This window comes from Dreissena polymorpha, chromosome 12, assembly GCF_020536995.1.
Source record: "Dreissena polymorpha isolate Duluth1 chromosome 12, UMN_Dpol_1.0, whole genome shotgun sequence".
Taxonomy (NCBI): domain Eukaryota; kingdom Metazoa; phylum Mollusca; class Bivalvia; order Myida; family Dreissenidae; genus Dreissena; species Dreissena polymorpha.
The window spans coordinates 62,408,262-62,420,768 of NC_068366.1; the positions used below are offsets into that span (position 1 = coordinate 62,408,262).

The window sequence follows — 12,507 nt, forward strand, 5'->3', positions numbered from 1 at the left end:
GTCTGGCCAGGAGCTGCGCTGCCCGCTAAAAAATCACGCAAGGTTTCGTGGTCTCATGAGGTATATCCCGACAAGAGATGCGAAGTCTGGGCTATAGCTACGCTGACCGCATTTATATAACCATTTAAGCACGACGCGGGTCTTAAAAATCTCATTGCTTCTTGTAAATTGAACATCTAAATTAAAGTCGAATTGAGCAATTTATAGCAACCTGAAACATTTCGGTAGCCTATTCAGGCTTTCAGGAACGATTTCCAGACGGGTTGACCGAATACGGCAGCGAAATGGATTTTAACGCGAATTATAACTGGGTCAAAATGTGTGTCTTTGTGTCGTATGAACATGCAGAGAGTAGTCTGGAATTCCTTACAGTGAACAATGTTACATCATTAACGTTGTTCCCAGACGCAGTGATGTAGCCAAAGTTATGTTGTTTTTCCTCTCTCGAATCAGCCGATGAAATATTCGAATGTATTCACCCTAGCCTGCTGGCGTTATGTTAAGGTCTTTTAAGGTAAAAAACTTGGTTAAACAGCAACGCCGAAAAAGAATACACATGTGTTAAACCGTCAGAAATTTGCATTACTTCAGGATTTTCCCTCTTGTTACACAGTTTTTGTTTTGTTATATCGCAGCTGCCGGTAAAATTATTCCAGTCTTTTGTAAGCGCTGAGTAGCGAGTAATCTGCGAATATATGTATCATAAGTGTTTATAGCAGCACAAAGTAAATAATGAAGCTTTCGGTATTCTGTGTTATGTGGATTGGTATATTCTCTACAGAAGTATGCTGTTTTCCTGACAATCGAATTGAGGAAAGGCTTAGTTACGTACAGCATATTGTAGATGACCTAAGAAGAGAACTTAAAACTGAAGCTGACTTCAGACGAGAAGATATCGCAACTTTGTATGCCAAATTGGCAGGGTCTTTTGGACTCGGTGCAAAATTTCTCGATGGACATCTTTTCGGTAATAGAAATAGTCGAATGCATTTTTCTGATGATATTTCAACAACGAACGACCAACTAAATAATTCTATGACACAGTTCAGAGAAGAAGCGGTAAAAATAAAAGAACAATTACTGCTGGAAATAAAACACATGGAGGACATTTATAATCAAAAGATATTGTCACAATCGGAGGAAAAAGCACCCGATTTCAGGAAATCAAGTCTGAAAGTGAAGTCTTTGATACAGAGTATGAACACATCTTTGGACAATTTCACATCTCATGTAATGAATTATACAAGTACGTTTCAGAGATTTTACGACACATTTGCAGAGTCTCACGAAAATACAGACAAAACAAGGACGAAACGACCTACATCTTGTAAAGATGTTGCTGAGAGCGGGATTCACACGATATATCACGACTTTAAGCCCTCAGGAATTGCTGTATATTGCGAGATCAATGACAACAAGGATTGGATTGTAATTCAGCGTCGCAAATATGGAACGGTTGATTTTGAACGGTCTTGGGACGAATACAAGACAGGATTTGGTGATATGAATGGTGACTTCTGGCTGGGTAACGAGTATATTTTCCAACTAACTAAATTTCAATCGCGTCAGTTGCGCATAGACATGGAGACATTTGAAGGGAAGAAGGTCTATGCGATGTATAACGAGTTTGGTGTTTCCTCAGAGGCTGGAAAATATACCTTGAAGGTTGGCGGTTACTGGTGCTGGTGATCAGTTAAAGGACCATAATGGACAGAAATTTTCAACGTACGATGCAGACAATGATGCTCATAGTACTGCCTGTTGTGCGTGCAGTGACGTTTGGCGTGGTGGGTGGTGGTTCACATCTTGTGTCAGTACTCAGTTAAATGGAAAGTACTACTACAAGCATGAGATATCACTTTCAGGTTACATATTCTGGAGCAGTTTGTCGGGCAGTCTGAAATATGTAGAAATGAAAATACACTAAATTGTGGTTCTAATGTCGTGTTTTCATTTGTTTTTATAAAAACATGTTTAAACGCTTTTTGTTGATGAACCTCAACAGCTTTGTTGGTTTGTTGCTAACGTGTTTGTTGCGCGACATACTGTGGTTTATTGAAAACATATTTATTATTTGCGTTGTGTCTTAATGTCGACGGTAAATGTACAATATTTCAAATAACTACACAATCAAGGACATTCTCATTGATCGTTATTACTTTCTTTGCATGTTGGTTTGTTTTGACATTTTTCATCCTTACTTTTTCCGTATAAACTTTTAAATCATCAGTTATAGATAAAATACAAGGATGTCGTTGGTCATAGCATTTCAAAGTTTATACGAAATAAGTAATGATGAAAAAAATTCAAAACCAACCAACATGAGAAGAAAGTAATAACAATCTATGAGAATGTCATTGATTGTGTAGTTTTGACATTTTTCATCATTACTTATTCCGTATAAACTTTTAAATCATCAGTTATAGATAAAAGACAAGAATGTCGCTGGTCATAGCATACGTTGGTTTATTATTTTTAAGTTTTGAATATACAATAGAGTAATTGAAACAAGAATACGTGTAATGGAATACATATGTTATAAAGTTAATGTTAAAGTACTGGGCCTTTTTAAAACTATAATAAAATGTTTCAAATATTATTATTATTATTTGAAACACTGCATGGTGTCTCATGAGACTTGTTTGATCGTGTACATATGATATAACGGAGGACCCAAATAAATGTAACCATTTAGTATTGTTGTTGTTGTATTGGGCGAAAGCTCAATATTTACTGTTTTGCATAAGTATTCGTGACAACTCTTCTAGGCATTTAAATGACTTCGGAAATCAGTTCGGAAACAATTTCCGCGTGATCGCTTGACAAAATGATTTTTTTTAAAGAACTGTTTCCACTTCAGTCCCAATTTTCGCTTTTTAAAAACCTTTTTACGGTATAATGGTCGGGCAACTCGTTGTTTTATATATTTTTTTACCTTTAGATTTCAAGAGAAAACCATGCGAAAGAGCTAAAGCCCTATTTAAGAACACGAGATTACGATGGGAAATGGCATATATCGCGATTTCGCATCGTGATATCGTGTTTTTACATCGAGTTTTTATTTGTTATTAAAAAAATGTCTACGCGGCGAAACGATAGAACAGGTCTGCGCATATGGAACCGGAAGGCGACATTGCGAAGTTTAAATCGTGATTTGAAGAGAAAACCATGCGAAAGAGCTAACGCCATATTTTAGAACACGAGATCACGACGTGTAATTATCGCTATTTCGCATCGTTATCTCGTGCCTTCGCATCGCGTGTAATTTTGTTTTTTAAAGGTCTAAGCAGAGATATAGAGAATAATAGGTTAGTGTTGATTATAGATCAGGTTTATCATGCGAGGCTTAGAAAACAAAAAGCACGAGCCTTGGCGAGTGCTTTTTCGTTTTCGTGCCGAGCATGATAAACCTGATCTATAATCAACACTGACCTATTATTCTATTTATCCCACTTTTTATTCAGTAAATTTTTTTATTTAAACAAAATAAGTTTTCACGAGTGTTTGTCGTACTTTGATAATGACTGTAGTGTAACCAAGGTCAGTGTATTACTCCGCGTTTTAAAAATAACCGCTGATCAAATAATCATTTCTTTAAATCAGAATATCGTTCTGTAACAAAGGGTCGAGCGTTATTAATTACAATTTTAATCATATTGAATTGCAAATCTTTAAGTTTTATGATATCAATATGACATTAAGTTGTTATATACAAGGAACTACATTTGTTTACAACGTAGCCTAACACCACACACAATTCACTTTCGATATCAAACTATCGAGTCGATCACGAGGTGCACATTATTTGCTTCTTTGTTATAATATGTGGTTATTTCGTGACGAAATAACAAAGATTACTTGGATTTAAGCTAATTATATACATTAACATTTTGAATGTTGAAAGTGGCACCAAAGAATTGTGAGGCAAAGTTGTTCGAACGCTGGTGAACCGTGAAGTGACTGGGTGGGGCGAACATCAAGATCAACTTGTTCGACGGTAGACAGTGGTTGTCTAGGCTGCATTTCGGTGCGTGAAGGTGTACAAGAGGAACTGTTGGATTGTTACATTTACTGGACTGAGCAAGAATGAACACTTTTGCAGCTGTTCAACAGATATGTTGGAATAATTGGTTAAGGACTGGACATTTTTGTGCCCTGTTATTGCCATGGTTTCAGTGGGTGGATATTTGTATTTCGAAAGTTTTGGACCAGGAATTTGCGAACTGAGTGGTTCGTTATTCTCTTGTGCTTGAGAAAGCCGGAGTCTTTTGCCATGGCATTCAGCATCTGACCTAACTTGTTGACACCCAATTGTTGACGCAAGAATCACCGGGATGCAGTGTCATTTGTGCGTATTGCCAGGTAGAAAAGATGCTTTGAAGAAAAATCAGATGGATGCATATCCGAGTACAGCTTGTAAATTAACACAGGATTTCTTGGTCCAGACGATTGTTTTCTACGGTCAAAGGGGAGCAACTCGCACTGACTTCTTCAAAGGGGAGCAACAACAACAGAACCTATTTGCATAGTGTTAAATTTACCTAATACTTGAGGTTTTAATAAAAATAAATGACAAAAAAAACACGTTTTTTTGCTACTTTCCTTTGTTTTAAGGTCATTAAGATTGACAAACATTTGAGATTGTTTTTATTATTGATGCACTTGGCAAACACAGGTGACGAGGTGCGTGGGAAAAAGTAGTCCCGGTTCGGCAGTTGATGACGTCATTTCGTGCCATTGATTATAGCCTTGCCGTTGATTATAGATGAAATTTAATAAACGGGGCTTTAATCAACCGATTTCGCTGTAAAAGTGGGATAAAAAAATTACATGTTTGCTCATATGGAACAGGAAGGCGACATTAGGAAGTTTATATCGCGATTTCGTTATCGAACTATGCTCAGTCGAGATCAAGCGTAAGCGAAGTGAAACCGCGAAATTAATATCGTAATATCGCATCAGGTTTTCTTTAAAACGCATCGTATGCTCGTAATCTCACAATAAAAGTGGAGCATGCATTCTTTAAAAAAAAAAAGATCACTCCTCAAACATCAAGTACCTTTGGCTGCGCCTATGCAACTATTTTTGCAAAATGTATTATATTTATATTTATAATGGGAATGGGTAACACGTTAAACTTTTTTTGTATTGTGAAACATTTAAAATCGAGGCGAATATAAAACAAAACATTTAGTCTGTAAATAACTTAATTATATGGTGGATATTGGCTTGATATTTTGATAGTGTAACAGCACCTATATCCATCCCACCTAGGTAATTCGCGTCTAGAACAGAACCTCGAACTGCCTGTTTTTTTTTTGCTTGCCAAACAGCAACACCCTGATAAAGATATCAAAATATCAACTGTAAACGGCTCCGAAAGTTTTATAAGAGGAACATCACGTATCTCAACTGCACATCAAACGTAATTCAAATAAATCCGCGGGCCAAATGTGTTATAAAGTCTGCACTCGTCTTTTACCAGGGCTTATATGTGTAAATCAAAATATGAATTTCAATTAATCATTTGCAGAAATATTTGAGAAACCCTCAACAAATCCGGAATTAGTTGTAAATTAATAAAATGCATACGGAAAAGACTGAAACATGCGTGCTTATAAGCATTCTTTACTAATTATGATAGTTGTTGTAAATATATTTTTCATATTTTTTTCTTATTACGTGAATCGACAATATAAATAGAAGCAATTTGAAGAAGAGTATACATGTGTTTAAACTGTCAGAAGTACACATAACGGGTACTTAGGAAATGTTCCTCCTTTTTCACAAGTTTATGTTTTTTGGATCGCATCTATCGGTAAAATTGTTCCTGTAAGAGATGAGTACACTAGTGAGCTCTCTGCAAATTAATTTATAATAATTGTAAAGAGCAGCGCACCGCAAACGGTGAATTTTATTTTGTGGATTTGACTATTCCCTAAAGAAATACGTTGTTTTCCTGACAATCGAATAGAGGAAATGCTCAGTTACGTAGAAAATATTGCAGATGACCTTAGGAGAGAACTCACAACTGAAGTTGATTACAGACGAGAAGATAGTGCAACTTTATATGCCAAATTGGCAGGCTGTTATTGACTTTCTTGTTCAACATATTCGCGGTAATATATTTTGTTTTCATTTTTAAATGATATATCCTGGACAAACGACCAACTTAATAAGTTTGTGAACGTGTTCAGAGAGGAAGCAGATAAAATGAAAGAACAATTACTGTTGGAAACACAACACATGGAAGACGTCTATAATCAAAAGATATTGTCACAATCGGAGGACAAAGCACCTGAATTCATAAAAATCAATGATGCAAGTGGTTAAAAGAAATGAATACATCTTACGACAAGTTCACTTCTTATGTAATGAATTATACAACACGTTTCAGATTTTTTTTCAACACATTTGCCGGTAGTTTTGTTATAAAGGAAAATACTAGAACGAAGCCAACTAAATCTTGCAAAGATGTAAATGAAAGCGGGATTTACACAATATATCCCGACGTTAAATCCTCAGGCATGTCTGCATATTGCGAGATCAAGCAAAACAAGGATTGGCTTGTTATTCAAAGTCGCAAATTCGGAACGGTATATTTCGAACCGTCATGGGACGTATACATGGCGGGATTAGGTGATATGAATGGTGATTTCTGGCTTGGTAACTCGTATATCTTCCAACTGACAAAATTTCAATCGCGTCAGTTGAGAATAGATATGCACATGAAGACATTTGAATGGAAGAATATGTATGCGCTGTATAATGAGTTTGGTGTTTCGTCAGAGGCTGAAAAAAGTGACCCTGAATACTGTCGGATACATTGGAGATGCTGATGATAAGTTAGCGTATCATAATGGACATAAGTTTTCGACGTACGATGCAGACAATGATAACGATGTTCGCTGTTGTGCTTGCGTTCTTGGTAGTAGCTTATGGTATAATAACTGTTTTCATTCCCAACTGGACGGAAAGTACCACCACAAGCATGGTGATCAATCATCTTCCAGTTGCAACTGAAGCGGATTTGTCAGGCAGACTAAAATACGAAGAAACAAAAATAAACTAAACCGTTATGTTATGTTTTTTTTTTTAATTTTAATTATACACTTTAAACGCCTTTTATTGATCAAATGCGACAACTGTAGTTTTTTTTCAAACATGTTGGTGGCAAACCAGACTGTGAGTTATTATTTCTATTATTTCTTCACTGTCGATAGTATGTTCAATTATAGACATTGTCACAATATTTAAAATAACGACCAGAACTAGTGCAATGTCAGTTATTGTGATTACTATTCTCTCATTTCTGATGGTATTCAAATATAATATCAGTACTAACATCAACTATTTTACATCGTTATTCATGGATAAAAGAGAAGAATGAATTAGAAATTCAATTAGGAAACAACGTCCTTGTGATCGCTTCACATTTTTTTTTCTTGGAAAAATATGGCTACTTCCAACCAAAGTTTTGCTTCTCTTAACTTCATCACGGTATTTTGTTAGGGCCACTCGTTGTTTTGCATTTTGATTGCAAGGGCAAGAACGCGAAAAAACGATGCGGGGATCAAACTTCCGATGCGAGGACACGAGAACACGATGCGAGATCCCGATTTTACTTGTATGTTGGTAAAGGTCTTTACAGCGATATGATATGACAATTCTGTGCATATGTACCGAAATGTTAGTATTGTGATCTCGTATCGTTGTTTCGCCAAACGCACCGTATCCTCGCTATCTCATGTCCAAATTTCGCGATGTTGCATCGGAATATCGTACCGACGCTTATTTTTCTCGCGTTTTAGCCATTTTAATTCAAAGGTCGTTAGTGCTTAATCACGGTGAGAGGTAGCGTTATTACGATGCGAAGGCGCGAGTAGACATTGCAAGATGGCAACATCTCGATGTGATGTGGCGAGAATACGATGCGAGATCGCGAAATTAATATAGTGTTTTTGCATCATGTTCTCGCATACCATAACTTTGAAGAGACAAAAACAATTTCGAGAACACGAGTACGAATGCGAATACTTGAAATTTGGATCTCTTGTTATCGCTCCTTAGTATCGTGTTATCGCGTTTTAGCCTAGTTATTAAAATGTCGACAATGCGAAACAATGAGTGGACGTAACGTAACACCATACCTTAAGACAGACATATTTGACGGCGCCATCTATATAAAAGACATTTGTTAAAACATCTAGTATTTCGACACCCCGATTGCCGTACTTTTAAGGGGAGTTTAATTGGGGTCGCAATCCCGAAGTAATTGTTGGCAGTGTTTAACCAAAGAACAACCTACTGCATTCGGAAGTATTCGTTAAGGTACCTGATTTATGGCAGCATCCGATTAAGTGAATGGCTCTACAATTCAGTCACACAAATTCACCGATGTTTTGGTTTGTTCCTTGACTGTTGGTCAGTCTCACCAAATGACGAGAGTTTCCCTCCAGAGCCCCATTCTTATCCATTTCGTCGGAGAAAAAAAAATAACTCAAATGTTCAGTTGCTTCAACTTCGAAAAATGAATTCCTCATTTTTTTGTTTCCTTGGCATATAAAAAGAGAAAAGTAACAAAAATGTGAAGTAAGTACAAACAATATTAATAACATAAAAAAGAGAAAAACATACAATAGCCGTGTAAAAAATAAGGACCAATTAAACAGATATTAATATGGGTATCTACACTTCATCGTATTGTAAAGGAGGAAGCTGTCAGTTATCAGTGCCATTTATGTCAGTAAGCAGATTCAAACATCATCCGCTCAAAGCCTCCCCCGCAACGACTAAAGAAAGGGGCTCAATAACACACCCCGTTTGGGGTGTTTTTGATGTAAGTTTCAAGGATTTAGTTAGCTCATTAGGGGTTCACATTTTTGGGTATCAAATATCACATTTTAATATATCCATGGTGTTACTGCACAGTTTTCAACAAAAAACATCGTGTGGTAAAAGAGTATGTATTTACGTGTTTGCCAAATTTTAAGCATTTTTATAAAAGACGCATAACACTTTCACATAAGTGAAAAAATCTCACTCCTAGCAGGGGCCACCTATTTGAAACATATTAGATTTATCTTCACAAACTTTTATGACAATGCACTGTTCCTGAAATATTACATTACACACAATTATGCATCAAGTTGTTAATTTACTATTGAAACTACTTGGCACACATCATACATTCATAATTTCATAGCATATTCTGCTTTATTCTGGGAAATTTTCAGGCTCGTAGCTTTGTGTTCACCAGTCAATTAATTGATGTTTTATAAATTGCTAATACTTTTGAAAACACTCGTTTGATGATAATTTGCGGATTGTTAGTGTAACATTATTATGAAATAGGGAATATTGCATAACTATTGGATCTAAATTGCAACTTCATAAAGAAAGCCTGAAATATTGTTCCACACATTTCATTCACGTTTATTGATACAACAGAATGAAAGCGATGCTTGTATAGTGCTTTACGACAGTTGAATATATACAGGAAAAGTTTGCTCAAACCAAATCGAATACAACTGTGAGGGTTTATTGTCGCGAAATTGTTTCCCAATTATTATTTCAGATACGTGAACCGTCCCTGTTCCGTGTGCTTGGGAGTCTCCATTAGGGCTATTGTCCTTGAGGTCCGACCACAGCTGCATCCGGCGCGCTTCGAATCTTGATCCCGAAAGTGCTCCCTGATAGGTGAACTGTAGGAAGCTCTGAGAGTTAAGAACATACTCGGCCCAAGTGGCGTTGGTAAATCGGCGGGCGTCTTCCGGTTGGTTCGGATCGCTGTGGATTTAAAGAACATATTTACATTACTTCATCAATTAAAATGTCATTTTGCCTCGAAAACATGCAATGTGAAATTAACATTATAACATTTTCGTTTGATTGAAAAATATCACATCGTTAGTTTGAGTCCAATTAAATATCTAACGCTTTTATGCGCAGTATATATATTAACTGGACTTAGCGAAATTCTTTGGTTGACCACTTATTTATTAAATTTCTTAGTGAACGTTGTCCGAAACTATATGACTTGATAATGCATATGTTTATAGTATATATAGCAGTACATATAGCAAAATTTGGAATAAAATGTAAAATTTTTCACGTGACATTTATTTTAAGGTATCAAAGGCCATGGTATCACTTTAATGCTCGTTCACTTATTGTGTCTTTCATTGCCTACAGGTATAACTTAAAGCATCTACTCCGTAATTAAATAACACTATGTTATTGACTAAAATTGCAGACTGGTACCGTTTCTGGATAAGTGAAGTTAAACCAGATGGCAACCATACGTACCCGAACAGGGCAAAGTTCGAACACAGAAAAAACATACATGACCCGACCTGGCGATGTTCTTACACATGATCACCATACTTACCCGGACTTTCGAAGTTCGTCCACATGGTAACCATGCCCCTGGCGAGTCGCCGCTCTTCCTCCGTGTAGTTTCCGGTACTGCGAGGTCCAGAGTACAGCGGATAGCCGAACACGTACTGAATGTCGCCTGCGTGGTTAGAACCATGTACCGTGATTGAATGAAATTATAATTTAAATCTAGAATTTTTTTGTGTCGTTCGAAAAATACCAAACCCCATAGAGCTTCGCGACGCCACTTTCCGATTTAATGTTATTTCCTGTTTAAGTCACTTCTAAGTTGTAACGATAAATCCGGGTAAGGGGAAAGTACCGTCCTTGTTTTGGTACCATACTTTATACTCATATATTTTACCCGATTTGCCCTCAACACTCCTAAAACGTATCCCCATTCTAATGACAATGTTTCTATTGAGATTTTGGTGATTTGTAAAAAGGCACGAAAAAGGATCATGTAAAGCATACGTCCAGGTTACACATCATAGTACATGTAGACAGTTGCCCCTGCATAGCGAAGTACATGCCGTTTTTATTGAAAAACTTGTTTCATTGGCTAATAAACAATGAGAATCAATAGTCCTGTAATACCATTTTTACAAACAAATGCATTAATCATAACATTACTCTTTCATTTATTTGTATACGCCTAAGCATATTAGTTTCAGCATACATGTTTACATATAGTAGATCTATGCTGATTATTATATGAACAGTGCTCTTGGAAAACCTCGCCCCGATTTCTCGAAAATTCTTAAGTCAAATTATTAAAGCGAGATTATACGATTTTTTATATGTGTTAAATGGTAATATATTGATAAAATATGTTACAATAACACAGAATAGGCAAGAAAAATTATACATCGAAGACGAATTTCATAAAATGCAGCAAAGACAAATTAGCGCCCCGAGCCGATTGTGACGAATATATTTCGTACATATTTTCTTACCATAACCTAAGCATTCGTCTGTTTAGTAAGTGTTCATGTGTCGTATGAATAAATATCGTTGCAGGAATTTAAAATGAACCGTTAAACTAAATTTAGATTCACATCGTACATGCATGCTTTACATGCTGGCGAATTCGACTGTATTTTTCGATTTCAGAATTAAACATCTGGCTTATTTCGCATTTTTCGACACATGTTCTTATTAACTTTTATTTTAATTTATATTGAAATATATGTTTAATAAGTTTTTACACATTTTATATAAATTAATAAATATTTGACAAAATCGTATAATCTCGCTTTAAAATGAATGCCTTCCGAATAATAATTGTTTCACAGTACATATAGTAGATCTATGCTGATTATTATATGAGCAGCGCTATTGGAAAACCATGTGCTTTTACTTAAAGATAAATATGATCAAAAGCTCTTATTACGTATAGATTTTACACGGAGCAGTATTCTACAAGCGTTTATACTGAAGTGGCTTCTTTAGGGAGAGCATACATCAAGTATGCGTTATATATTAATTTCAACATGAGCGATAGTTATCAATGATAATTACCAATGAATTATGGTCGTTAATATATTAATACGAAACGATTTGTTGTTAGTTTATTAAAAGTAAACCAAGTTTGTTTTGGCCTTATTGTACGTTTTTTCCATATTGGCAAACAGAAATTCTTGTTTTCACACAAATCTTTGTTTTCAAACTATTTTACAACATCTTGTTACAATAACTTAAACCTTCGTGGGTATACTACACCAGATATTGACAAAACTGATTCATTTTTATTTCAAAGATATTTCAACTCTTTCTAAAAGACGACATGAGTATCACCTAACTGTTAACTTCAAATTTGTTGATTTCTTTAGTGCTATAACAGTGTAAACTAACATTCGTATTGTCTTTATCAATTGCATCAATTGTATTATGTGCATATATAGTAGATAGAAGAGAGAGAGAGAGATGAGAGAGGAGAGAGAGAGAGAGAGAGAGAGAGAGATAGAGAGGCATACATGTAGACAAAATAAAGCAGAGAGAAATAAGAAAGAAAGAAAGAGAGAAAGAGAGATAGAGATATAGATATATAGATATATATAGAGATATATATATATAGAGATAGGTAGATAGATATAGATATATATATATATATATATATAGATATATATA

General features: G+C 35.6%; 2 protein-coding genes across 7 annotated transcripts in view; one reads left to right on the forward strand and one right to left on the reverse strand.

Moving 5' to 3' along the window:
• LOC127853276 (cholinesterase 2-like) overlaps positions 1 to 12,507 on the reverse strand; it is a 310,270-nt gene that overhangs the window by 238,046 nt on the left and 59,717 nt on the right. The gene's annotated exons all lie outside the window — the stretch shown is intronic.
• Positions 596 to 12,507, forward strand: part of LOC127853285 (ryncolin-1-like) — a 50,037-nt gene continuing 38,125 nt past the window's right edge. The window contains exon 1 of the mRNA XM_052387667.1: positions 596 to 1,469. Coding sequence (XP_052243627.1) covers positions 733 to 1,469 — 737 coding nt within the window. The 5' untranslated portion in view covers positions 596 to 732. The remainder of the gene's footprint in view (positions 1,470 to 12,507) is intronic.